Source organism: Gopherus evgoodei, chromosome 8 (genome assembly GCF_007399415.2).
Source record: "Gopherus evgoodei ecotype Sinaloan lineage chromosome 8, rGopEvg1_v1.p, whole genome shotgun sequence".
In the NCBI taxonomy this organism is placed as follows: domain Eukaryota; kingdom Metazoa; phylum Chordata; order Testudines; family Testudinidae; genus Gopherus; species Gopherus evgoodei.
In genome coordinates this window covers 101208478-101234775 of record NC_044329.1, presented here as the reverse complement: position 1 = coordinate 101234775, position 26298 = coordinate 101208478, and the positions used below count along the sequence as shown (strand labels likewise).

The 26298-nt window shown below is 39.8% G+C and overlaps 1 protein-coding gene across 3 annotated transcripts in view; it reads right to left on the bottom strand.

The window, feature by feature from the left end:
* Positions 1-26298, bottom strand: part of GLIS1 (GLIS family zinc finger 1) — a 285082-nt gene that overhangs the window by 36606 nt on the left and 222178 nt on the right. For 2 of the 3 annotated variants that reach the window (XM_030573308.1, XM_030573306.1), the window contains 3 exons: positions 16893-17054; positions 12475-12585; positions 7094-7226 (listed from right to left, as the gene is read on the bottom strand). In XM_030573308.1, coding sequence (XP_030429168.1) covers positions 7094-7226; positions 12475-12585; positions 16893-17054 — 406 coding nt within the window. The remainder of the gene's footprint in view (positions 1-7093; positions 7227-12474; positions 12586-16892; positions 17055-26298) is intronic. The other variant, XM_030573307.1, reaches the window with a different exon arrangement.

Sequence of the window (26298 nt, the reverse complement as noted above, 5' to 3'; positions counted from 1 at the left end):
ATTGGCATTACACAGATGTAGAATTGGTAAGTGAGAAGTCAGATCCATATGGAATCTGTCAGCGAGCTCTCTGGGCAAATGAGCAACTGCTCATCATCATCATCTGTTTGTTTCTCTTAGATTAAAGCGTGGAAAAAAAAGCAAGATTCCATCCACCTCTGCCAGGGTCTCAAGATGAGTTAAAGGCCTCCTCCATGAACAACAGTGTCAAAAGCAGACCTAAATGAATCTTGGGCACATGATCTTTGCCCACTGCTAGGGGGAAATGACCAACTAAGCCAATGGAATCAGCTCTGTCTCAGCATCTAAAACCAGACTGAAAAGGTCTGGAAAGTTCAGATGCTTCCAGATGATGCTAGACCTGGTTTGTTGTCACCTTCTCAGCAATCTTATTTCAGTACAGAAGGTGAATTGCAGGAAGGTCACTGTCCTAGAAGGGGTTCAGATCCCATCCCCTTACAACATACTGATTTTCACATTACAAAAGTCTTCCTACTAGTTTACACATTTGTTGGCAGTCTGAAGCTATGACAAATGCTCATTAGATGTAGACTTTGAGCCAGAAGAACACATCTAGATGTTCTTCTTACACAGATTGAACTTAGGTAAATTGGAGGGACAGTGTAGAGCAAAATACAGTACCTGTTCCGTGAATAAACATAGACATTCTCTTGCCACAGCTGTGAGACTGGCACCTTTCACTATCAATAATTCACTTAAAAATTAAAAATGAAGTGAACGAGAGCTTTATCTACACAGCAGCTGGTAAACATGCCTGCATATTCTACATTCTTGGATGGAGCTTGGGGTCTATAAGGTTTAATGGCTTTCTCTGGGCTGTCTTATTGTCTCAACTATTGACCTTAATTTCAGTTCTTTGTTGGGTCTGGCTCAAGGAAGGAGAACTTTCTTCCTTATTGGCTGGGTGCTAATAAAAGACCCGAGCCTAAGAAGTGTGGTCTGTCCTCAGATCACATTTAATTAAATAAATAAAAGCCAGAGGGATTGGAGGATGCACAGCACCTACCAGGATTGGGGCCAGAGTAATTAAGAACAAATCATAAACTTTGATGTGCCCCCACAGAGAAGCAGAGGGACATAACACACACACACACACACACACCCTCACTGCCCTGGGTGGTCTAGTGAACTGAACATGTTCCATGGAGCTGCTCTTTCTCCTTCATGCATGTGGGTGAGAAGTATGCAGAGATGGGCAAGAAATGGGCAGAGTTTTGATTCTGTCCCCTCCAACATGCCAGTCAGTATAGCTGGGATGTCCCATATGGGTAACTAATCTCTCGTTGGTATGAACCAGTACAGACGACTTCCCACTAGAGCAATGGGGGAGGGACAAGGGAAGGCACTGTGACTCTGAATCATCATTTTACCCCTGGGCTGCTCCTGAGGCAGTGAACCCATGTGTCCATCTTTCTCACTATGCCAAGTCACTATCTAGTCTCCAGTAAAACAAGGATGCAAAGATTAAATGTGTTTAAAGGTTGTAGGGTGTCCCTAGGCTGTGCATGTTAATTGAACTTGTAGTGCAGTAAACACAAATATGGCTGATTTCTTGAACTATGTAGAGGTTGTGCATAGCAAGAAAGCTGAAATACAGAGAAATAATTGACACTACTGTTCACTTTGCTAGCATATGGTTTTTGCCTATAATTAGGAGTACATTTAGGGCCATGTGGCACACACAATGGAATAGACTAGTTACTAGAAGATTGCATGTTAGGCTGCAACAAGAAATTAGTCATTCTATTTAGTTAACGTGAATACATTTTTATTTATGTTATTACTGCAAAAAAAGGCCACTTAGAAAAACACTAACTTTATTTATTTCATAGTGTTAGGTCTTATTCTGAAATATCAGCATTGCTCAATGGAATTCATTTTTAACCATCAAGTGCTTTGAACTGCATATTTTCATTTCAGTTTCAAGACACACTGGAAGTTTAGATTTGTTGCAATTTTGATGTCTTGATTTTTCCTCAGGCAGACCGCCCCTTGGAAGCTCTGCCTGCGTGAGGACCAAAAGAGCAAGCCCGGCATTCTTTGGGGTAGTCATAACATTTTGGGTGTCACACTGGCAGGGAAGAATGCGTATGTACAGTATTTCACAGTGTAGCACCAGGTATCTGCTTACAAAGTGGGGTGTGCCCAGAGGGGCTAAAGAGAGGGGAACTCTGGCACCTCTTGTGCTCTGGAGATGGAGGCTCCATCTAGTCTGAAAACACAGACTCTGTATTTACATTGCAAAAAATGGTGCAGGGGTCAGCAGCTGCTATTCCATCTCTGGCTACGCCAACTGGGATAGTGCAGCTGAACAGGTTGGAGATGTGAATTCCATCCCTCAGCCATGGTAGAGTCCTCCATGTGAAGCTGGTTTACTATGCAGGAAGGGAAGAAAGTGAGCTCTTTGGGGTAGGGACTATGTCTTCCAATAGCATCCAGTAGACTGATGATAATCAGACTAAAGTTAGTATCACTCTCTAGGGATAACAGTTGACCATTTATGGCCCTATCCTGCTCCCTCTGAGGTCAATTTTTCTCTTAATGGAAGCAGACTCAGATCCACATTCTGCAAAATTTCATTGTCTTTCCTAGAAAATCTGTATGTATGAAAAACTCTCTGCGACCATGGCAAATCTCCCAAAAGGCTGCAAGTCAGTCTTTTCTCAATGTTTGTAAAATTTTTCTTCTCTTTTTTTTTTTTAAACTGAGAACTACCTCCTAGCTGCAGAGAGTTGCATGAAAGCTTTATAAATTACTGATGCCTGCTGTCATGATCCAGTTTGGGACTGTGCATCTTAACACATTAGCCACTTCAGTTTATAAATACATGTCATCAATCCAAATTTTAAATGATTTAACTTTTAGCCTTAACATCTGTTCTCAGACCAGTGCTCTAAGCATCTGTGATTAGTGTGTGTTCATGACGTGTGCCAAGTAAGAGCAAAAATCAATAATAAAAATGCAAGCCCAGATAGGACTTGAATGGAGATAGAAGCAGCATGTAAAACTTCCCTTGCCGTAGATGATGCTCAGTCTCTGGCCACAGTGCTCTTCCTCCAACAATCTCTGTGGCATATTTGAGGTTTAAATTAGGCAACAGTGAAGCAATCTAGCAATGGAAATAAAAAGGAACGAGGTCTGAGCAGCTGCGTACTGTGGATTCCTCTTCATGCCACAGAGCATTCTTTCCCCGTAATATCTGCCATTGGCCTAAGCACAAGCCTGCTTTGAAGTTGGACACAGGGGATGGGAACTTTTTAAACATTTCATTTCTGCGTTGTTGGCTTTCATCTCTGACATACTTAAAATATGCTGCAGCTTTAACTTGGAAAAAAAAAGTCCACAGTAATTCAAGTAATCCCAGAGGCCCAGGGCTCTGCACATTAATATTGTGGTTTCTTTGAAAAAATACATGAGCATTTTCAAGTGGAATGAAAAGGACATTATATATTTGTTCATGTGGTATACTATATACCATGCCGTAGCCTGATTTGTCCTGAAATATTACCGCTGCTTATTTGAAAGAGTGAACACATCATTACAAACTATATGTGACTGTGTGAATATCCTTTTACATTGATTCTGTAATGTTCAGCATTATATTATATATGCTCTAAATGATGATGGATCATTTTTGCCACTGGAATAGTGGGGCAGATAATATGAGGTAACTTCTGTTTCACTGTAAAACAGTCTCTCTACCTTGATTTATTTCCTCTATCTCTTTCTCATATGGAATATGTGATGGGGTCTCATATGGAGTAAATGTGACCTGGTGGAAGTATAGGAAGATATTTACTAAAACTAGATTTTAAAAATACCCCAGTGACAGATTAGATATAGTCAGCCAAGAAATCATATTGGGGATGGATTGGCATTATTGAGAAATACGGGATATTCATGAGCTAGAGCAGGGGTCGGCAACCTTTCAGAAGTGGTGTGCCGAGTCTTCATTTATTCAGTCTAATTTAAGGTTTTGCATGCTAGTAATAAATTTTAATGTTTTTAGAAGGTCTCTTTCTCTAAGTCTATAATATATAACTAAACTATTGTTGTATGTAAAGTAAATAAGGTTTTTAAAATGTTTAAGAAGCTTCATTTAAAATTAAATTAAAATGCAGAGTCCTCCAGACCAGTGGCCAGGACCCGGGCAGTGTGAGTGCCACTGAAAATCAGCTCGAGTGCTGATTCAGCATGCATATCATAGGTTGCCTACCCCTGAACTAGAGCAATTTTACTTCTAAGACTGTTACTCAGAGCCGCATAAAGCCAGGTTTCCAAAAGACCCGAGCTTCCATTTAGGCACCAAAAAATATCGAAGTCTGACATTGCGAGGGGAGAGCCAGCAGCAGCCTTCTGGAGGATCAAACACCAGGTTTGACCTGAAATGTCGTGTGTCAGGGAGAAAGGAATGAAGCTTTAACAGCTTGGAGAAATATGAGCATCCTATTCTCTGTTTTCTTCTGTAACATCAGAAGGGGTGGGGCCAAGCTTGGCAAGGTTGTGGTGAGAGGGGTGTCTCAGGCTTTAGGCTCAGAAGTTAGGTATGGTCTCTGTACCATTTATCTGTGAACTCAAGTTTCTCCCTGTTTTCTAACACATTTTGTTTTACTGAGGATCTTTGGGATCTTAGACTGGTCCTGGGACTATTCACTGCAGTCCATCCTGCGAAGACATAAATGATCCTTCAATTTCTTCACAGAAGAGTTGAGGCGGCTGGGGAAATCCACACAGCGCTCTCAGCTAATGGTACCAACCAAGAAGCCGATCCTGGAGGTGCTGCTTGCGCCCTCATGAGTTTGAAGAGCCCAGGTGATAAAGTTAAAATGATTCCTCCACATTCTTGTAGTTCCTACATCTTCCTGCTACACTGAATGAAGGAATGTAACACTACTGGAGAGAGTTCTGTGTGTCATCACAGAATCCCAATAACATCACGAGCATTAAAAGTCACTATCTTTTCCTATTACATTTTATTCTCAGGGACTTATAATTTAGCTATTTTAATTTACTATAGGGTAAAAGTGGTTATAGAAAGTGTCAACCAGGATACTATCTTTTTTTTTGAAGACCTGGACTGGTAAAAGCTGAAGATTTTTGTAGATTCAGATGCTTCTCAGAGTTGCTCTAACAAAGCATACTTGGGACACTAGGACCCCTTGTGATGTCTGGGGAACTCAGCACCAGGAATTCTTTTATTGTAACCCCAGTTCACTATGTACTCCGTGTCTGTCTGTGAACAAAGTCATTTAGGGTTTAACTATATTAGAAAATGTGGACCAATGTAACTAGATCAGTTTAAAACCGATCAATGACACCAGTGCAAACATCTTATATAGATGCACTTAAACTGGTTTAAATTTCATTTGAATCAGTTTGAGTCATGCTTAATGTGACTTAAGTTAATGCTATATTAATCTAACTTGATTTAAATATGTCTGTGTTAAGGGTTTGCACCTACATAACTAGATTGATTTTAACACAGGGCAAGTTTTATAATATAGAGCCAGGTGACAAGAGTGATTACATGCCTAGAAAAACTCTTGTGAAGAAAGATCAGAAAGATTGGGACTGTTTACCTTAGAAAAGAGGCAAATACAAGGAGGCCTTGTAACAGTATATAAAGTGAATGGTCTAGAGAAGGTAGATGCTTTTGTTCCCACGCTCTTGTAACAGGAAAAAAAGGGGCATTTACTGAAATTGAATGCTGACAAATTCAAAACTGATAAAAAGCAACTATTTCAGAAAACACCTAGACTGGAATTCACTGCCCCAGGATGTTGCTGAGGCCAAGAACTTAAGTTTCAAAGCGAGACTGGACATTCATATGGACAAGAACACCACCCAGAGTTATAATATAACGTTAACAAAAAAGTGATATAAAACTTCATGTTTTAAGTTTAAGTCAATCTCTAATAATTAGGGATTATTATCATCTGTACTGAAGCAGAAGTCTCTGGACTAGGCCCCTATTGTGCTAGGTGCTGTACAATACAGAACAAAGACTGTCCTAAAGAGCTTACAATCTAAGTAGGATGGGGGAAGATTATCCAACATTTGCCTATTGCAGGGTGTCTTGCACTTTCCTCTGAAGCATCTGGTGATGGCCACTTACAGGGACAGACTACTGGACTAGATGGACCATAGGTCTGATCCAATCTGGAAAATCTTATGCCACTAACTGCCACAGTATTTACTCTGCAGTATTGCAGCATCAAAAGAAGAATGGTGTCAGTTCCATTGATAACATATCATAGCAGTAGTCATCATCATCTTCATACCTAATAGTGACACAAGAATCCAATATGACATCAGTGAAAATCAGAGGCCTGGGGCCCACTGTGACCAGCTGGAAAGGGGAATGCAGAAGTGTCAGGGCTAATCTGTTTTCACCATTTTTTTTTTAAAGAGTAAGCACTAGATCAAGGTGATGAACTTCCACTTTAAGCGTTCAAATCCAAAATTTAGATTCCTCCAAACCACTGCTCAGACCAGCCCTGTAGGTACCTAAGTTTCCATTGGTAAAATTTCCCCTCTTGGACATGCACAAAGCCACACCCTCCCCACTCTGCAGCACGGATATGAAGAGGCAGCAGGGATATTTTTGTAATGGAAGCAACTCCTGCACTCCAGACAACACGTATATCTCCACTGCCAAAAAAGGGATCTATTTAATGTGGGGTATGTTTGTGAACAGAACAGTAAGTTTATCTGTGAATTTCTGTCTTTGTTAGGACTCCTGCTGTGCTTTAACATAGCTTGTGCATTTGTGTGCTGCTGAGACCAAACAAACTTAAAGAGATTGGGCATAATTTTCAAAGATGCTGAAGACCCACAAATTCATATAAAATTAAAGAGAGCAATGGTGCTCAGCATCTCTGAAAAATTTATAACTGGTAACTTGTGGTATAATGGTGAAATAATGCACTATACATTTTTAACCTAATTTATAACCTATTTTCTGGTTTTTACAATCTTAAACCTATGGGCTGATTTTCCACAGTGGCCAAAGATCTTTACTAAGCCTTACTTAAAATGACACGTATATCATATTTACTGGAATGATTCTTACCTGCTATTAGGTCATGGTGACCTATAGATCTACCACACTTCCCATCCAAAATGTGTTGTGACGATGTGTGGAGTTGCTGTATAGCTAAGCATTCACTTAGTACATCTTGTTCAATATCAGTACATGAATGTAGCTGCAAGAGAAGGATAAAACAAAGAGATCTTATTTCAAAGTAAACCAAACTGTAGCTAATTAAATTCATATGTCTGTTTGGTTATAGCCTATGTATAGAAGGAAGGAACAAAATGTTTCTTAGGAATTTAGTGTAATTGAGGATATACTAAGTATTTCTAATTAGAGGTCATGGGGTTCTCTTAAGCACACAGGTTAAGTGCTAATCTTACATCAACAGCATTTTGGTTCAGAAACAAAGTACCCTATGTTTCTTCAATTTTATGGCATAATTTAACTACATATTTCTAGCTCTCTGTAGTGTTTTGGGTTCTTTCGCAAAAGGTTTGCATCGTTTTTGTAACTGTGACACTTGGAAAGACTTTTGATAGGGAAAAGAAAAGTGTTTGTGCTTATCTGATTAAAACTGGCAAAATAAGGCACCGTCGGTAATATGTAAAAGGTATCACTGATATGTCAGCTGGTCTCCATGTAAATGAATGCTCTGGCAAAAGTGTCTGTAGCATGCTCTGAAAACCACAATGTCGATCATATTAAAAACAGCAGGAAGGGAGAATTAAGAAAGAAAACCATTTCTAATTCTCCTTCAAACATGCTTATGTTGCCAAGTGTTTGTCATAATATAGTGCTCAAATTACACAAACAGCCATCCTATTCTGTGGCCATTAATAGTTATTGTTTTGAAGTTTACAGTTTTGCATACCAATCTCCCCTGGGATTAGTTATTCTAAATGCAAGGTCCAGGTAAACCTATTTAGGGTTCTGTTATCCAGGCATTTGTTTTTTTAAGATAAATATCTAGCATTTTGGATAACAATCTGCAGCTGAAGCCAATAAAACTTTAACTATACTAAATTAACCACTAGCATCCTAGATTTTGTTTTCCTGAAAAGAAAAAAATTGAGAAAGATCTAACAAACTTCCTCTAAGGTATGGACTAAATATTCAGGGCTCCTCTCATGTAAATCTCTGCTCAGAGCATTTTTCAAAAAATCAAAGATTGTGCTTATTGGTTGGATGCGTCAAATGTGTGGGCAGAGCAGCCTGTTAATTTTTCTTTTTTGGCAAAATCACTTCTACTTAGAATTCAGCAAACATAGATAACAATGGACAGTTCTGCCTTTGCTGAGTCATAAACTCCAAATGATGAATCAAAGGAAAACAGCCCTTTGCTCATTCTTCCTGTTTCAGATTGGAGATGGGAAGAGACTGGAGTCAGTTTTAGAAACACTGAACTATATTTTCAGTTGCACATTTTCCCCCTACAATATGTTTAAGGAAATATTTATTTTGATTACACTGCTCTACAGCCAAAATGCTTCTGAAATAAATGTAGTCCAACTTTACTAATTCTGGGTCACTGAGAACGAAAATGATGCTTAAAATTGTTGATTGGCTCTAGTTTTCAAGATATGCTATTGGGTCAGTATATACGACCCTTGACTTGGGAATGGCGGAGGATAAGTGAGTTATAAAGGGAAGGGATCTCAATTTAAACCAGAAATGACTAAAATACATCTTTGACTGGATCTATGAATAAATCTATTACTGGGTTTGGACAGTATCTGCTTTTTAGGCAAAATAATGAACGATGCAATCTGAAGCTGGTATTGTGTCATACATGATATGAATTGCATCGTGTTATTCCTAGAAGTCATGGATGATGCAATCATAACAAAGCTTACAGCACTCTGCTGAACGAATTGCCCTATATCAGCTCTAGAAATCATACAGTGTCGTGCTCTCTTATTTGTCAGTGTTTGATTTTGCAAAGGGACACATTTCTGTTTAGCCAAAGTGAGCAGAGATGCCTCGTACTTGTGTGAACAGTGCAGATAACTTCTGCTATGTTTGTGGTGAAGTGACTTTTGCATCACAAAAGCGCATCGTTAAGAAAGCCTATCACCTTTATTTTGGCTGCAAAATTGGAGATCAGGACAAGAGTTGGGCCCCACACATATGCTGCAACACTTGTGCCACAAATCTTCGCCAGTGGTTGAACAGGAAAAGGAAATCTATGCCTTTTGCAGTGCCAATGATTTGGAGAGAGCCAACAGATCATACCAGTAATTGTTACTTCTGCATGGTGCCTCCAGTTGGGAAAGGTGTGTCAAAGAAGAAAAAGTGGACTGTGCATTATCCAAACATTCCTTCAGCTATATGCCCAGTACCCCACGGAGAAGGACTGCCAGTTCCTGATGCACCAATATCATTCTCACTTGAGTCAGACGAGGAAGAGGAAGAGGATGAAACTTCTGGTCCTGAACCATCAATGTCACAGGACCCACATTTTCTCTCATCCTCCTCCTCTAAACCACACCTCATAACACAAGGTGAACTGAATGACCTTGTCAGGGATTTGGAACTATCCAAGAGTAAGGCAGAGCTTTGGGCCAGACTACAGCAGTGGAATCTCCTGGCAGGCTATCAGAGCAAATGGAGCCCATCAATGCTTGCAGACTATTGCTGGACAGTGACAAGAGATGCTCCATTTAATGAATACAAGAGACAAGCCAAGAAGCGCCGAGTAGACACTGAATAGCACTAAACTATGTACAGAATAGTTTTTTTGCCTTTTGTTTCATAATAAATTTTATTTATATAACCCTTTTGCTGATTTTTAAAGTGTTACATAAACAGGACAGGTGAAATATTATCATGTAAAGCAACCATAAACACATGAAAAGACCTAGGTTTACAATTTATGATTAAAACTCTACTATCTACACAATACACATAGACATAAAATGTAAAAACTTAAATATCTTAGAAACAGTAGCCAATTAGTTGTTTTAATTATCATATTCGAATTCAGCACATCAAAATACATAATAAATATCACACTTTATCTCTGAAGCAGACAACTTCTCAAAAATTGTAGACCAGTGTTATTAGTTCTTTATTGATGACACCTGCCTTACTTCACTTTCATAGAAATCTGATCAAAATACATTTTACATCTGCTGCTATCTTTAGAAGTCTTTTTAATAAAAATTCTGAATGGCTCCAAGATCTGTATAAACATAGATCACAATCCTATAAACACCTACGTATATACTTGGAGTCAAAGGGACTGCGCTTATGCCTAGAGTTAAGAATGTACACAAGTGTTTGCAGGGTGGGGCTCTATGGCCCAATCATGACGTTCTAACTAGTAGTGAAATCACATACATCATGGGGGAAATCCAAAGAGGAGATTGGAAACTCCTGGGCTCTTAAACCTTTTCATACTTTGAGATTGGAGATAATAAGTCCCATGTGATCTGGCTGCCAGGGTAAATCAGCAGAAATAACTGCATCTCTCTGTAGGGTCCTCACATCGGCATGAGTCAGTAGAAGAGCTCTGTATCTCTAGTCAGGATCCTAGAACTTGATATGCTGTTACAGGCCACTATACAAAACAAGGAGCTAGAGGCAGAACCACAGAATTCCAGGTGAAGAGGAAAGACTATACATGAGAGTCATTCCACTAGGACACAATCTGTGATGAGAACCCCTCCAGCAGTCAGCTTCAGCTACTTCCATGGGAGAGATGGGTATGGAGCAAGAGGATGTTTCTACATAATAAAGTGCTGATGGGGCTATTTTGCACTGCAAATGCCCAAAAGGGTCATGTGGGATGATGCCACAGAAAGCCATCTTCCTCCTGACTCCACTGCCTTCCTTCCTTCATCACCTCTTACACCAGAACCCTTGGAACTGTAGATCTGAAATCCCATGTAGGGAGCTATTGGTGGTATCATGGGCTGCTGCTGTTACTTCATCTCCTGTCCCTGCTGCCTTTACTTCTTGTTGTTATTGGTCTGTTCCCAGCCTCTCTACAAGAAGAGGGAGACCAGAGCATTTGGGTATCACTTGTCAGGCAAAACCCATGGTAAATTCAGGACTTCACCGGGAGTTCTACCAGATAAGGACACTCTATCACTGTGGCCCATAACCTGTGAGTCATCCCTGACTCTGGCCTCTCCTAGACACGTACACCTAGGCCATTTCCAAAGCTTTTGCCTCTTCCTCCTCCATGCCATAACCAAGTTTGTCCCTTTCTCTGTCCAAATCATGAACGTTTATCTAGGCCCTTATCGTCTCTTGTCTAGACTACTGCAGTCGCTTTCTCTCTGGCCTTCTTGACACCCATCTTGCTCCTCCATGGTCCCTTCAAAATTCTACTGCTAAAATAACCTCCATTGTGATATTGTCATCTCTCTCTTTGAGTCTCTCCACTGGCTCCTGCACTCCACTCCATTAAGTACAAGCTTCTGGTCCTTTCCTTTGAGGCTCTTCTCTACTAGCTGCTCCCTACCTGTATCCACTCTTGTGTCTTGTTGTATTGTCACCTCCCATCCACTCCATCATCCTTAAACCTCACTTTGCTGTGATGCCTACAAAATTCTGAACAATGACTAGGCAGCTGGTGTGGTGTAACTGCTGCTTATTATGCTAATCACAATTGCCTCATTGTTATCTTATACTCCCCCACATCCCCTCGTCTATTGTATCCACATGTTATCTCCTCTCATATATTTAAACTGTAAGCTCTTTGGGGCAGCCACCATCCTTTCATTAACTAGAGAACAATGCCTTACTATAATAGGGCCCTGATCTTTGCTTGGAATCTTCAGGTCCTATCCCAATAACAACAAAAACAACAATGAATTCAGGATTGAACCCACAGAAACCCATGGGTTTTTAAACAAAATATTTGGCTGGACGGAATACTAGTAAATACATAATGAGCAGTGTGGCTTTGAAATGATCTATAAATGCGTTTAAAACACAGGCCCAATGGTCTAGACAGGGTGTTTTTTCTAACCTACTAAAATAGCACATTTTTCCTGCCATTTATAAATTATTCAGGTGTGGGATTCACTCATATTTTAAATGAGCTGCTAAACTAAGTGACCCATTTGATTTGGGTGTGAATGAGAGCAGAATTTGGAGTCATATGTCAGAAGGATGAACAGGAGGGAATTTGAAAGAAGGGCCTAGTTCAATAGGGCAGAGTAAACCACTCTGCAGGGGAGGGGAAAAAATAGCATTGATAATCACTGCAACAAGAAAATGGCAGTCTGACTGGCAACAGTGAAAAACCATCAGGAAACTGAACTGAACTTCAATTTTCGCCTAGCAACAACACAGTGAAATCCTGATTTGAAAAAACATAAATCACAGACCAATTAAAAACAAACATATTGATGAAATTGCAGTAAGTGTTCATTTGAGCATGCCACAGTTTTGATCGATGGCCTTACCTTCTTACGCACCTGTTGTTCTTTGGCAGAATGAGCTTTCACATGTTTGCGCAGGGAACTTGGATCCGTGTAGCGTTTGGAGCACCCGGGAATTTGACAGGCATATGGTTTCTGTAAATGCATGGAAAAGAAAAAGAAAGGGAAGGATTTCAGCTTTTATAGGCACCTACCTTTATAATGTGAAGCCTGAGTTCAACAATTAGAATACAAAATGGCTGGAGACTATAATTTATGTGAAAACATATTGTAAAACCCCAAGCTGTTTGCTCAGCTTGCAACCTCTAGTTTTGCAAATACTTCTGTGTATAACAAGTCTGGCTGTGGGCCAGCTGTGGCGCACACAGAACAGCAATGACAGCTCATATTCTGAAGTCAGTCCAAATCCTGAGAGCACTTAACACATCCATACTCTTACACTTTTGGGGATTGATTACTGGACTGAATTAAATCATAATGAGAAATAAATAGTTGGGTTTTGAGAACATTATAGTATTTCCACTTTTTGCAAGTATAAAAATAGTACCTTTTTGCCTCTTTGGAGAGGTATTTACTTTGTATACAATCCACTCAGTATGTGACACAGTATTGCAAAGATCTTTAAGTATCATTCCAAAAAAAAAAAAAAAAAAAAAAAAAAGATAAGAAAAGACGTGGTTTCTGATTCTGACTTCCTACTGGTTTTACAAAGACAGTGTCACATATATTGCAAAGCAAAAACTAAGCCTAGTTTAGCTGAGCAGTTCCAATGGATTCCTTTCACGTGGTAGAGAGATACTTTTCCCACCTGTAGGAAGAACACTCCTCTCTATCTGGAGGGTATCAAAGCTCCTTCCTATTACAACAGAACAGCTGCAGGGGCCTCATGGTAAGCTCCCAGCTAATGCAAGCCTGACCAAATGCCTAAGTTGGCTGTGGCACCACCTCTGGGTCTTGACAACAAAAGGCAACCTTTAAACTGTTGGGGAAATCCTAAATGAATGTGTTATTCCCAAGGTACTTGGTCACACTCAGGTGGTAACAAATGATCACCTCCTGCCAAGCCTCATAAAGCCTCTAACCAGAGCCTAATTTTGCTGTTTTTTTCCTGTGGCTTTTTGGAGCTTGCTTGCCTGCCCACCCATCATGCCAATGTACTATGCCAGAGGGGCCTCAATACATCGGCCAGTAAGTTCTTTTAGTGCTCTCCCAGGAGGTTTGGGTTGGCCTCTCACCTTTGTGCTTTGATCACCTTTAAGGGCTGACATCAGAGTCACACATTTGAACCTCTTCTCTTTTCACAGAAAGCATTCTGACATGGTCACTTTCACCTGCAGTGCAAAGTGCACACAAGCCCAATTGCACCACAAAAGCCTTATGTAAAGGCAGCAAGGGAGGAGTGGGATTGGGCCGCCCAGCAGAATCGCAATATAGGGGTGCCATTTGCCCCCTTAGTTTGCACAGAAGGGGTCATGCGCGGAGAAAAGTAATGGAGTCATGATTCTGCAGTCTGTAGTCTGGAGCCGCATTCTCATGCTGTGGTTCTGCTTAGATAAAACCCTGCACTTAATTTGGATAACTCTGGCTTGGTATAGATAAAATAAATTTCAGCAGCACTGGAAGAGTGATGACACCCCTTCCTAATTGCAGCACAGATAACTTCCCTAATTCTGCTTTCACCGTGGGAAATATGACCTAGTAATTTCAGTTATTTAATCAAACCAAACCAATCTAACAGTCACTGTAATTATTTACATATTCTTCTTTCTGAGAAGATAAACGATGGACTGACCTACATGCAGAGTTTTAAATCAATACCAAATGCGCTCCATACAAAATAAGCAGCCATGTAAATCCTTTTTTCTTTCTAGGTGCCTCCAGAGGATAAATAACTCTGTTCCTTATATCAAGAGGAAATTTCCAAAGGAATAATAGGATCATTCACCAACTCAAACCTTAAAGGCTATCACAATACCTACTCAGAAACTTACATAGGAAAGTAGATTTATTGAGAGTCTCTAGAATACACAGAGAACAGACATGTGAGGAAGGACTATGGAAACCTTTAACAAATGCCTTAATAGAAGAACCACCAGAATATTTTTCTAGCCATGGTACCACTATTAGTGATGGGGAAACTATATCAGAAAAAATGCCCATCTTTAATAACCTAAATCTTTTTGCTTAGACATTCACACAGTCTTTTGATATGTAGTCAGTTTTTAAAGGGGTCTGTGGGTCCTATGGGCTAATATTACATCCAGTCTTTCCAGTAAAACCATACATGCATCATTAATTGTTTACACTGACATTCTAAAACAGGCAAAACACTAAATAAAAACCACAGGTATTAAATAAAGCAGGCAAATGAATGTTAGTTTCGGTAGAATATGAATATAGTGAGAATTCAAAGACCCTGTAGCAGGAAAGTATGAATAACAGTTCCAGATACTTTGGAAAGTTAGTAAAAAATTATTACTGTACCTTTGTGCTGCTGTACAAGCATTTCAGAGGTTAAAGAAACAGAGAGAAAAGGAGAAGAAAAGAGAGCTAAGTTTAGAGATTTCTTTGCAATATCACATAGATCAACAGACACAAGAACGCTGGGTTATTTTGTTCAGTGTACTATATAATTGTACAAAAGCTCTACTAAATGATATTCCATTTGCGAGTCAAGTTTATATATATGTTTTTATATTAACTTCAAGCAGTTAAACTTCAAAAATGTGTATCCCGTACAGTATATTCAGTTTCAAAAGAGACACATTTTAGAACTAATTACAAATTCAAATATTTCAGGTTGACTTTCAGGTTGACTTTCAAATAAATAAAACATTGTTATTGTAAGTATGCTTGGGTTTGGAAAATGTGACTGACTCGTTTCTCTTACTTGTTTGTTTTTGCAAGGCATAATGTATATTACGCATTCCTTAATGCTGCACTGTCTGAAATGTGTAGCTGCTTAAAAAGTAAATATCAATTAAACTCAAAAGTTCTGCCCCACAAACACTTGGCCAAATGTTAAACTATGTATTCACCTCTTTGAAAAAGACAAAGGAATGACTTCACAAGCTCTAGGCTGGGGACTTAATTGGCCTATGATGTCTGTTTGATTCCTTTGCCTTAAGATTGGTGACATAATCGTATCAGGGTTTAGGGCAGCTTCAACCCAAATTAACATTTTTAGAATGGCTACTTAAAAAAAACCCCTGATGAATGGGTAATACATCAGAAACCCAGGGCCGGCTCCAGGTTTTCTGCCGCCCCAAGCGGCGGGGGGAAAAGAAAGAAAACAAAGAAAATGTCCGATCGGCAGCACTTCGGCAGCAGCTCAATCACGCCGCTCCATTCTTCGGTGGCCGTTCGGTGGTGGGTCCTTCATTCCCTCTCTTCCTCTTTGGTGGCACTTCAGTGGCAGCTCAAAGAGGAAGAGAGGGACTGAGGGACCCACCGCCGAATTCCTACTGAAGACCCGGACGGGTTGCCCCTTTGTATTGGCTGCCCCAAGCACCTGCTTCCTTAGCTGGTGCCTGGAGCCGGCCCTGCAGAAACCCCAAACATCCTTGACATAGGCCAGCTAACATGGCCTTTTTATTATGTATCAAGGAGAAAGGCACATCATGTGTCTTCTGCCACAGGTTCACCCGCTGCAGATACACTTCGGTAAAACTCCACTTCTGAGAATCACACTGCAGATATTCTGCTCTCCTTGCATGCTCTCCAAGGGCCTGATCCAAAGCCCATCACGGAAGTCAATGGAAAGACTTCCACTAACATCAGTAGGGTTTGAAGCAGGCACCATGTGCTGCGCATGCATTAAGAGCAGAACATTAGAGTAGAGGTCTACCAAGTCTATGTGCGAGAAGAACTTAGTATTTATGATTCATTTTCAGCGCAGTTAATCATTAGCACTATTAACACATCATGCATGGTTGATGTATTCTAGCCTTTTGGGAGGGTGGGGTTTACAAAATTGTGTCCATTAATTTATTTTCTCTTAAGGTGTTTGCCATGGTCCTGTGCTCACTTAGATTAGACTTTGTCAAAATAAACAAGAAAACTATTGAATTTCTTACAGCAACAATTTTTCAAGCCTTGATTCTGCCCCATTTATTCACACAGAGGAGTATTTTATTATACAAGCAGTTCCTCAAGGTAAGCAGCACCTTACTCCAGGAGTATTCTGAGGAATACCAGAGTATGGTATTCCTCGGTTTGAGTAACGGTAATAGAATTTAACCCTCCGTGATTAAACGAGCAAATCCTCCATTACTTAAATCAACACATGCAGCTAAAAATCAAAGCACCTCTTCCTTCACCTCTTATTATTCAGACATTTTCATGAAATGGAAGCTGCCATACACCAGTTTCAATGCAGATCCTGTACAAAGCCTGTTTAAACTCTCTGTGCAAGGCATAATATGAAATAAGGTAATGCTTACAGTATCCAGGTGTGTGCGCTGGTGCTTTGCCCGATCACTGGAGTTACTGAAAGCTTTCTGGCAGCCAGGGTGCTGACATAGGTAAGGTTTCTCTCCAGTATGACTCCTCAGGTGAATCTTAAGGTTTTCAAGCCTGGAGAATGCCTTGTTGCACCCTTCAAACTGCAATAAAGCCATAAAACATCTCTGTAAAGCATTATTAAATAAACCATGGGCAGCCACAATGAGTACAGTTAAAACCCAAGCTAGACATCTAATAAATCAACCAAAACTCAAACATCTGCTGAAATTTATGGGTGAAACACATCATTTTGGGCTGTTAATTTCATCTATCATGAAATGCACGGCGTGCAGATAGATAATACTATATTATTATAAATATCTCACACATGCAGTGTGCAGTGCTGAACCTTAACATTATATGGTTCAGATACGGTTTTGGTAAGGAAGTTTAAAGAAAAAACAATCATTCAGCTTCTGAAGTGTTCACTTAAACAGTGTTTTTAACATTACTCTGGGGGGGATTCTACGCCACTGCGCAATGCAGAATTTTGTAGAAATTAACATTGTGCGTGCAGAATTTCCTTTCCTCCACAGAAATGGACTGCAGTGCTGCTGGCCACAACTAGAGGCCACTGGACTTGGCAGAGCCCAGCTTGCACATATAAGACACTGCTGGGGGGTGAGAGAAAAAGCTAGACGGTTCCTGGCAGCTGCAGTTTCCAGCATGCCCTGAGGGAAGGAGAGGGCAGTGCTAGGGTGACCAGATGTCCCGGTTTTATAGGGACAGTCCCAATTTTGGGGTCTTTTTCTTATATAGGATCCTATTACCCCCCACCCTCTGTCTCGCTTTTTCACACTTGCTGTCTGGTCGCCCTAGGCGGTGCACAGGAAACTCCATGCAAGCCTGGGACACAGCAACAGGCTGTTTCTCCCTCTGGATCCCTGAGCTCTACGGAGGGGTGGGTGTCTGGTCTGGGGGGGGTCATGGCTGCACTCTGAGGGGGAGGGGATGCAAGTGTATTGTGTGAGTGGGCCCCAAAGGTGGGCTCTCGGGGGAGGAGGGGTTCTGGTTGTCGCCTCCCCCCCACACACACACTAGGCTCTAGGGGGATAAGGGGCAGAAAAACAGAAATTGCATTGTCATAGGGGTTTCTTTAACTCTTTGCTCCTGGGGGAATTTTTGTGTGTGTCTTGTATTGTTACAGACATACTTGCTGACAGGTATTTTGAAATAAATTACCAAAATAATTGAAAGTGGCATGATTGTGTAACGTTATTATGACAAGTAAAATTTGCAGAATTTTAAAATATTGTGTGTAGAATTATTAATTTTTTGGCACAGAATTTTTAATTTTTTGGCACAGAATGTCTCCAGGAGTATAACATGAATTGGCACAAGAAATTTTATAGGGTATAACAATTCCCCATATCTATATAGCTGGTTATCTGAGCTATACTGGCTTTTACTGTTCTGGTTTCATTAAGAAAGCTTAAAGTGGTAGTTTATAGTGCTGTGTAGCATCTATTACAAATCCTATAAGTCAAGAGCCAATACTGATGTGGACAAACAGTATTAAGAGCTATAGCTAGCAACTGCAGATGTAAAAGTACTACTGTTCATAAGGATATGTCAAAAGCAACAATGAGTCCTGTGGCACCTTAAAGACTAACAGATGTATTGGAGCATGAGCTTTCAGTCTTCCAAAATTATCATAAAAACTCACCAGCTCAGATACTCTCCACACTGGAGAGTGGGTGAGTAGAATTTTGCAAATGTGTGTGTGAATTAGTATCTGCGTATATCCAGATAAACAAATACTGATCCAGATTCTATAGACCAGCAATCAGCAACCTTTCAGAAGTGCTCTGCCGAGTCTTCATTTATTCACTCTAATTTAAGGTTTCGCATGCCAGTAATACATTTTAATGTTTGTAGAATGTCTCTTTCTATAAGTCTATAACAAATAACTAAACTATTGTCGTATGCAAAGTAAATAAGGTTTTAAAAATGTTTAAGAAGCTTCACTTAAAATTAAATTAAAATGCAGAGCCACACAGGACCTGGACAGTGTGCGTGCCACTGAAAATCAGCTTGCATGCCGCCTTCGGCACACGTGCCATAGGTTGCCTATCCCTGCTATCGACACATGCATGATAAGAATTATCATTATTACAGTCAGAGTTCTACTAGTTTAAAAATGTAAGATCTGCATGAGAAAAAATGTGATTGTACAAATAATATGGGAGAGTTTAACTGATTTTGCATAGTACGGAGTGTTTTTTAGTAGTTGCTGCTTCAACTCCCATGGACAAAGCTGAGGTACTTAAGGCCTGATCCAAAGCCGACAGAAGTAAATTGAAAGGGTTGTTAGATCCTTGTAGGAACATACCACCTAACTGCAAGTGACATTACCAAAATATGAGACCTTTTCCTATTTAGCGTTGTTTCTATTATACTACAGGATTCCAAGGTCCATTTCTAAAATTTTTGTTATTAACATGAACTGGTATATTTGTGATCCTATATATAATTTCTTTCCCCTTGAAATATCAACCCCTCTCTGGGACTGAAATACAGATGGTTTGGGGTGAAAGAAATAAGGAGTCTAATTCAAGATTAAACATAAGCATCATAGCCTCTGTTCTGATACCGTTCCGCTGCACTACAAAATGAAGTGGTTAGAATGGTTTCTTTTATCAGTTTCTAATATAGATGCTAATCTGTAGTCTGAAGTATTCAGTGATAGAATTTGTTGGTATCTGATACATATCAGGAAGGGCTGAATTAACCAGGTGGTCTTATAGAATTTCCTAACTGGTCATCAGCTTGTTTCTTGCAAAAACGATTATTGAATAAAATGTGTTGAACCCAATATGCATCTTTTTGTCACAATGCAAAAAATTAGAGAGACAGACTCAGATGGCCCTCCCAACACATGTGGTTAGAATTAACCAAATGTACCCTGGTAACTTGTATTTTTTGCAGCATTACCCATTGCTCTCTTAGAAGTATATAATCACACTTTTGAAATACGTTTCTCTGTTTCGCTTTGCTTCAAGACAAGACTGCAGCTGTTTTTTAAAAGCCTGTTACATTTCATATTTCCAGATGTTTTTTGCCTGGTCCCTATTTTACACAACAAAAAACAGAAGGAAACTCCCCTCTTTGTAGTAAATAAAACTCGATGCCAAATATCTGATTTGGCATGGCAAATTCTATGGACCAGAGTCTGAGCTGGTGTAAAGTGGTATAAACTCCATAAACTTCAAAAGAGCCACACAGATTTACTCCAGCTGAGGATCTGGTTCATGTTCCTGTACTGTAAGTGATATCTCCAAGAAGTAAAATGAGACTGCCAAGGATACATTAGACCTGCTTGTTGCATTTTGCAAAAATTTAAGCTCATCCAAGATTGTATTAACTGGAGCTGTACTTTCTCCTAAAATACTGCATGTCGTACATTTATTGTATGCCTTTCCATCTAGTAACTACTGTAACACTAGTAGGAGCTTGCTCTTGTGCAGGGCTAATGGAAGTTAAAGATCCTTATACCTCACAGGATCAGGCCTTACAAATGCATCATCACATGTAATTTCACATGATCACAGGTTCTAATAAGATCAAATTGTCAGAACTTTAAAATCCTGACATAAATAAATAATTATGCACTGCTATTCTGTTTACCAGAGCTGGCTGAAATTTGTCTCTCAAATTATTTTTTCAAAGAAAATTGAGTTTTCAACAAAAGGCAATTTTTTGCAAAGAGCATCTGCTTTCTGTAGAAAATTTTGACTTTTCAATTTGAAAAACTGAACACCCAAAACTGAAAAGTTTTGTCCAAAAAATGAAAATGTTGCTGCAGTGCCTAATGGGAGCTGTGGTTCAGGTGCCCCATTCCTCTATTCTCTTCTATGAGTCAGGTTTTAAAATCAGACCTCTCCCATGATGCACTGTAGATAGGCAGTTTTATGTTACGCTGCAGTGGCTCAGCAAGAGGAGTGTCTGTGGTGCATCATGGGATATATAGTCTGGAAGCCTGGCCCACAAAGGAGAATGAGTGCATGAGGCACCAGGATTAACATTCCCATGAAGCACCACGGCAGCAGTTCTGAATGGAAATGTTTTCAGACCAAATTTTTCAGCTGACATTTTTCAATTTTTGACTCTTTTGCCAAAAAGTTACAATTTGCTGTGGGGAAATTTTTTCCCAACCATCTCTACTGTATTCCTAGGGATAGGTGTTGTGTATTGCACTCTGGTGAGTCCCACTCCCTGCCCAGCTTACTCTCCATTGCAGTTCTACTGCATTGCACATTTTCCATCATCCCTGCATACAGGGCCAGTTCCACTGGGCAAGTAAGCCAGCTTCCAAAGAGCAGCATACAGCTGTGCCATTCTTCCCCCCTCCCCCTGTGCCCCACTCAGACTGGGAGGCTGTGAGGTTTGCAAAATTAACTTGAATGTTTCTTCTTTTTTCTCTGCATTCCGTCGACATACGCAGCTGCCTCTTTTCTGTTTTTTGTGTTTTTTCTTATATGGTTTCTTTTGCTTTGTCTCGGAGACTTCTTCACCGAGATTTTTTGACCTGGCTGCAGGAGTGTGGGTGGGATGTGGAGCACATTTTCCATCTAGCTAGGGCTGCTCCTGCCTCCACTGATAGGAAGTTGCCCCCTCAACCGTTTGGGACCTCAAACAGTTTATTTGAGAAACAAAGTCCATTAGCCTTGAAATCAGCTTCAGAGAGGAGTTTTTAAAAGTGAGATATATTTTAAAATGATCATTTACTGAAACTACATTTCTGGTGTGATGCTAGTTTACTAGAGACTTGCATGAAAGACATCAAAGACAAGAGAGAGGGTAAAATCCTCACTCTACTGAAGTCTATGGAACGGTTGTCATTAACTTCAGGTTGGTCAGGATTTCACCTAGAGAGTTTACATTAGTTATCCAAGTGCAACTGACTAAACTCCAGCACATTCTTTGTTTCTCTCACACATCACATGGATTGTCTTGCAAGCTTCCAATGAGTGACTGACTAACAGAAAGGCAAGGCCTGACCCTAATTAAAGTCAATAGCAAAGCTCCCCCTGACTTCACCGGAAGCAGGGATGGACCGATAATCACTGCTGCTGGGGTGTGAAATAAATCCCAGATTTCCCTTATTCCTTGTCAGAATGGGTCTGAAAGTGATTCCCAACTACAAAATGATCACAACTCGTACTAGAAACTATCCAGATATGCAGATGTTCCAGCACCTGCTTGGCTGGGTAATTTAAATACTACTGTGTCACATATGAAATGATGACATAAAATATTACTTTGAACTGCTGACCCAACAGCTGCTTTCAGCATCCCTGGGGAGCTGGATCACTTGTGTTCTAGAAAGTACTGTAAATTGGAGGCATAAAAGAAAGAAAACAGGGGCCCAAGCTAAGGTAATTGATTGGCTGAGGGGACTGGTAATGGAATATGGGGCTTTTCACCTCTAGGTCATCCCCTGGAGCCCAGATCAATGTAGCTGAGATCAGCAGTGACCTAAAGTCATTACAATCTGATGGTGGTCTCAGTCTAGTCCTAGGAACAAAATTCTACCTGAGTGGGCACCACTCAGGGGATCAGTATGAGTTGGCACAGCTGGTGAAAGGATTAGTCTAGCATCATTCTGCTGGCTTATTAATTGGAGTGTGTAGCAGGGAAGACACCCTTTTTTCTATTACTGTTGGAACTTGGTAAAGCACATTCTTCATTTGTGATGTTTGATCCCACAATTCTGTACAATAAAGGAAAACACTGGGTTACAGGATCAATGAATGAACAGGACAGGAGGAGCACACTAACGCTACAGCAGAGAGAAAGCTTCTATTTACACACAATATCTTGGTAATCAGCAACGACAGGAAAGCAAATAGAGAAAAAAGTGCATGACAGCTTAATGAAGCCTGGGTAAAATATTAGGGGGAAAATTCAGGGCTGGCAGAAACCAGTGACTCTATTGAAGCCAAAGGTATCTGTGCCTACTGATGCCAGTTCTGAATCTAGCCCTACATTTTTTTCAAAATCGACCAAGGGTAATAGTGGCCTCCCAGTTCCTTAAAATGACAGCTCTGGCTACTCACAGAGAAAGGGTCACGCTGTCAGACACAGATTGATGACGGCTGATCCTTTAAATACAGTGGACAAAGTGATCTGCGTTCCCAGAATGGCTTTTCATTTTGTGGACCATATTTTGTGCTTGGATGCACAGGCAGCTCTTCTTATGACAAATTAACACAAACACACACTCACACACACACAAGCCCAGAGCCAGCTGCAAGGGTTTTTTCTGTTCTAGGCAAACTGTAAAGCTTCTGCCTTTCCCAGTCACTCAAACATTAAATGGTCTCTTAAGCTTTTGCTACCCTTAATACTGTGTTGCCCTAGGCAGTTGCTTATTGTGTCTATATGGCAGACCTGGCCCTACACACACTCACAGATTTAGATCAGAAGATATATATCAACATTACCAACTTTCTCCCCCACCGGCAATCATGAACACTCCTCAAAACCAGCTGGAAACAAGTGACCTATGACTTCAGAAATTCTGTTTGGTCAGGGATCCTCTTGGAACATTTGATGTCTTTTGGAGAGGTGGGAGGAGCCTTGGCAGATTCCATTCAGCCATGGCAAAAATAAATAAATAAAATAAAATAAATAAATCAAAAGAAAAAACGCTACAAATACTGCAAATCTTCAGAAAACAACTTAGAATAAGCAACCTGAGACTTGCAAATTTTTCAAAGTTACAAGTCAACAAATATGCTGAAATTTATTTGTACCTTTCCTGCCACCAGGCAACACCTTAGCCCCAATCCTCCGACCATAAAGTGTACCCTCTACTGGAGAATGCTGGGCACCCTTGCCTCACTCCACATATCTGCCACTAAGAGCAATCAGTCAAGCTTGATAGATTCTAAGATCCAACTACAAGGAATTAATGTATAGCTCCCAAAGAACACTGGGATCATATGAACTACTTGATCAACAGAGCAGGCTGCTTATTGTATCTCCCAGACATCTGGTATCAGTCTGCCGTACTTAATCCTACTACTTTATACTTTTTTTTTTATTTGAGATCTGATGCCGGGGATAATTGTAACATATGCTCCATAATCCTTTGTTTCGGTAAAAGTCACCTAAGCCTTTAAACAGGTTTATAAATAAAAATTATAATTATACTTTTGGAACCTACTTTTGGTTTAGATCATTAATTAATGCTTTAGAAACCAACATCCTACATAAATACAAACATGAGTAGAAAATGATGCCATTGAGGTACAAGGAATAAAATGGTGCAATTAACTGGTTTTTAATGCTATACATGAATGTGAAGCTTTCCCCAGAAGCAAATAATTTGTACTATTTTTAGGTCATCAGATTTGTTCAGCAACTGTCATTTCCCCCTACATAAATATTAAATAGTCTATTTAATGCTACAACTCACACAGCAGTGCAATTGCTGGAATGTAATCAATTTAAAATGCGTATTTATGAAAATACGAAATTATGTCATAGTGCCCTAAGCATATCACAATTTTCCTTACAAAAACAATTTAATATAATAACAGTAATTGATTAAAATGTTTTTCTTTGCTTCCATATTACATCTTTAACGCACCTGAAAATGTCACTGTGCAGAATAACAGTGCATTCCCAATAGAGTTTATATTATCAAATTTGTGCCATTTCCATAAGCATATTTAATCACAGCCATGTCTAGAATGTCTGTCAGTGGTATAGATCAGAAGAAACAAACTATAAACTAAATAGCTCAGACCATGAGGTGGAGCAATAACTGACATTTTAATCGGAAATGAGTTATGACTGAAAAAGAGAAGCCTTCACAGTTGTAGTGCTAAATAGGTCCAGTGTACCATTAGAAAAAGCTCATTAATATACACCTCTGCTCTCTGCTGCAAGATCAGTTAAACAAGCTGCCTTTTATTTATAGACCTAAAAGGGAAAGACCAGGTCATATTGGCTGCTGACATCTCAGACAGCCTACGGGTGGAAAACCCAAAACATTTCATTCCAAAGCATTTAATAGTATCAATAGGAAATCTTATGTCTGCGCAAAATATCTAAGGTCCTTCTCAATATCATGAAATGTTATTTCTTCCCAATTGATTACCAAGTATCAAAACATTATGAATATTTATTGAAATATGTTATGGGGAAAAAATCCTTTAAGTTTGCATATTTCATCCAGACAGAGGAAAAACATTTGTGCGAGTCTTTAAATGCATGAAAGTTTTAAATAACATTGAGCATAATGTCATATATAAGCCCCAATCCTGCAAACACTTCTGCATGTGAGTAACTTTATACACGTGAGTTGTCCTATTAAATTCAGTGGGGTTTCTCGTGTGCCTGTTTGCTGATTTAGGGCCAAGTCTGTAACAAAAGTATGCCAGATGGTCTCCTTTTAAAACTGTTTTTACTAACTCTTGATCAGAATAACTTTAAATTCTCTACAGTAGCTCCATAGTAAGGACCCAATCCTGAAAGTACACAAATGACTTTACTTATGCAAGGAATCTAATTATCAGTCTCAACCAAATGACTCATGTGCACCGTGTCTGCAGAACTGGGCCCTCAACTTCCCAAGAAACCTATTTCAGGCAACTAATTTATGGCTTTAAATTGGCAGAGATGTTTTTTTCTTTATAGCAGCACAGTGCTGGGAGATATTTGTTAGAAATGGAGGGGCTGCCAATTTTTATTTTTTTTTCTGTGAAGTTTTGAACAATTTACACTTGCAGAATGAACCCTCTACATGATATTTCATTTGTGCCTTGAGAAGCCTTACTTGTTCTCATTTGATGATGTGTAAAAAGTTTGTAAAAACAGCATTGGGGTTCTTGCCAGCCTGTTATTGTACCATGTTTGTGCCCACGAGAAGAAAATATGAAGAGGGTCAGGAGGGGAAGACTGAAATTCCCTCGTAACTAACACTGAGCCAGCCTTAAATTAAAACATAAACTATAAAAATAAAATGGTGGGGAGATGCAATATGATCTTTAATTTTGTCTAGTTTTAGAGTAACTGCAGCCATTCATTTGCTTTGCGTATTTTGCTTTGCTTTACACAGTTAGGTATTTAGACATGTTACATTTAATGTTGGATGGATCTCATTTTGAAAAAATATGATATGCTGTAGGTCCTGGAAACGTGTTCAGTGAACATATTTCATTTAGTTAAACAGGGATTTGTTTTTGCCCCTTTGTATATTTTACAAGCTCCAGCCACGCATTCCTAAAAGAGTTCTGGGTGCAGAAAGAACGTAGAACTAGCCCAACATAGATATTTAAATCATGAAGTTGCTCACAGTATAAGGTCCTGACCCTGAAAACACTTATGCACATG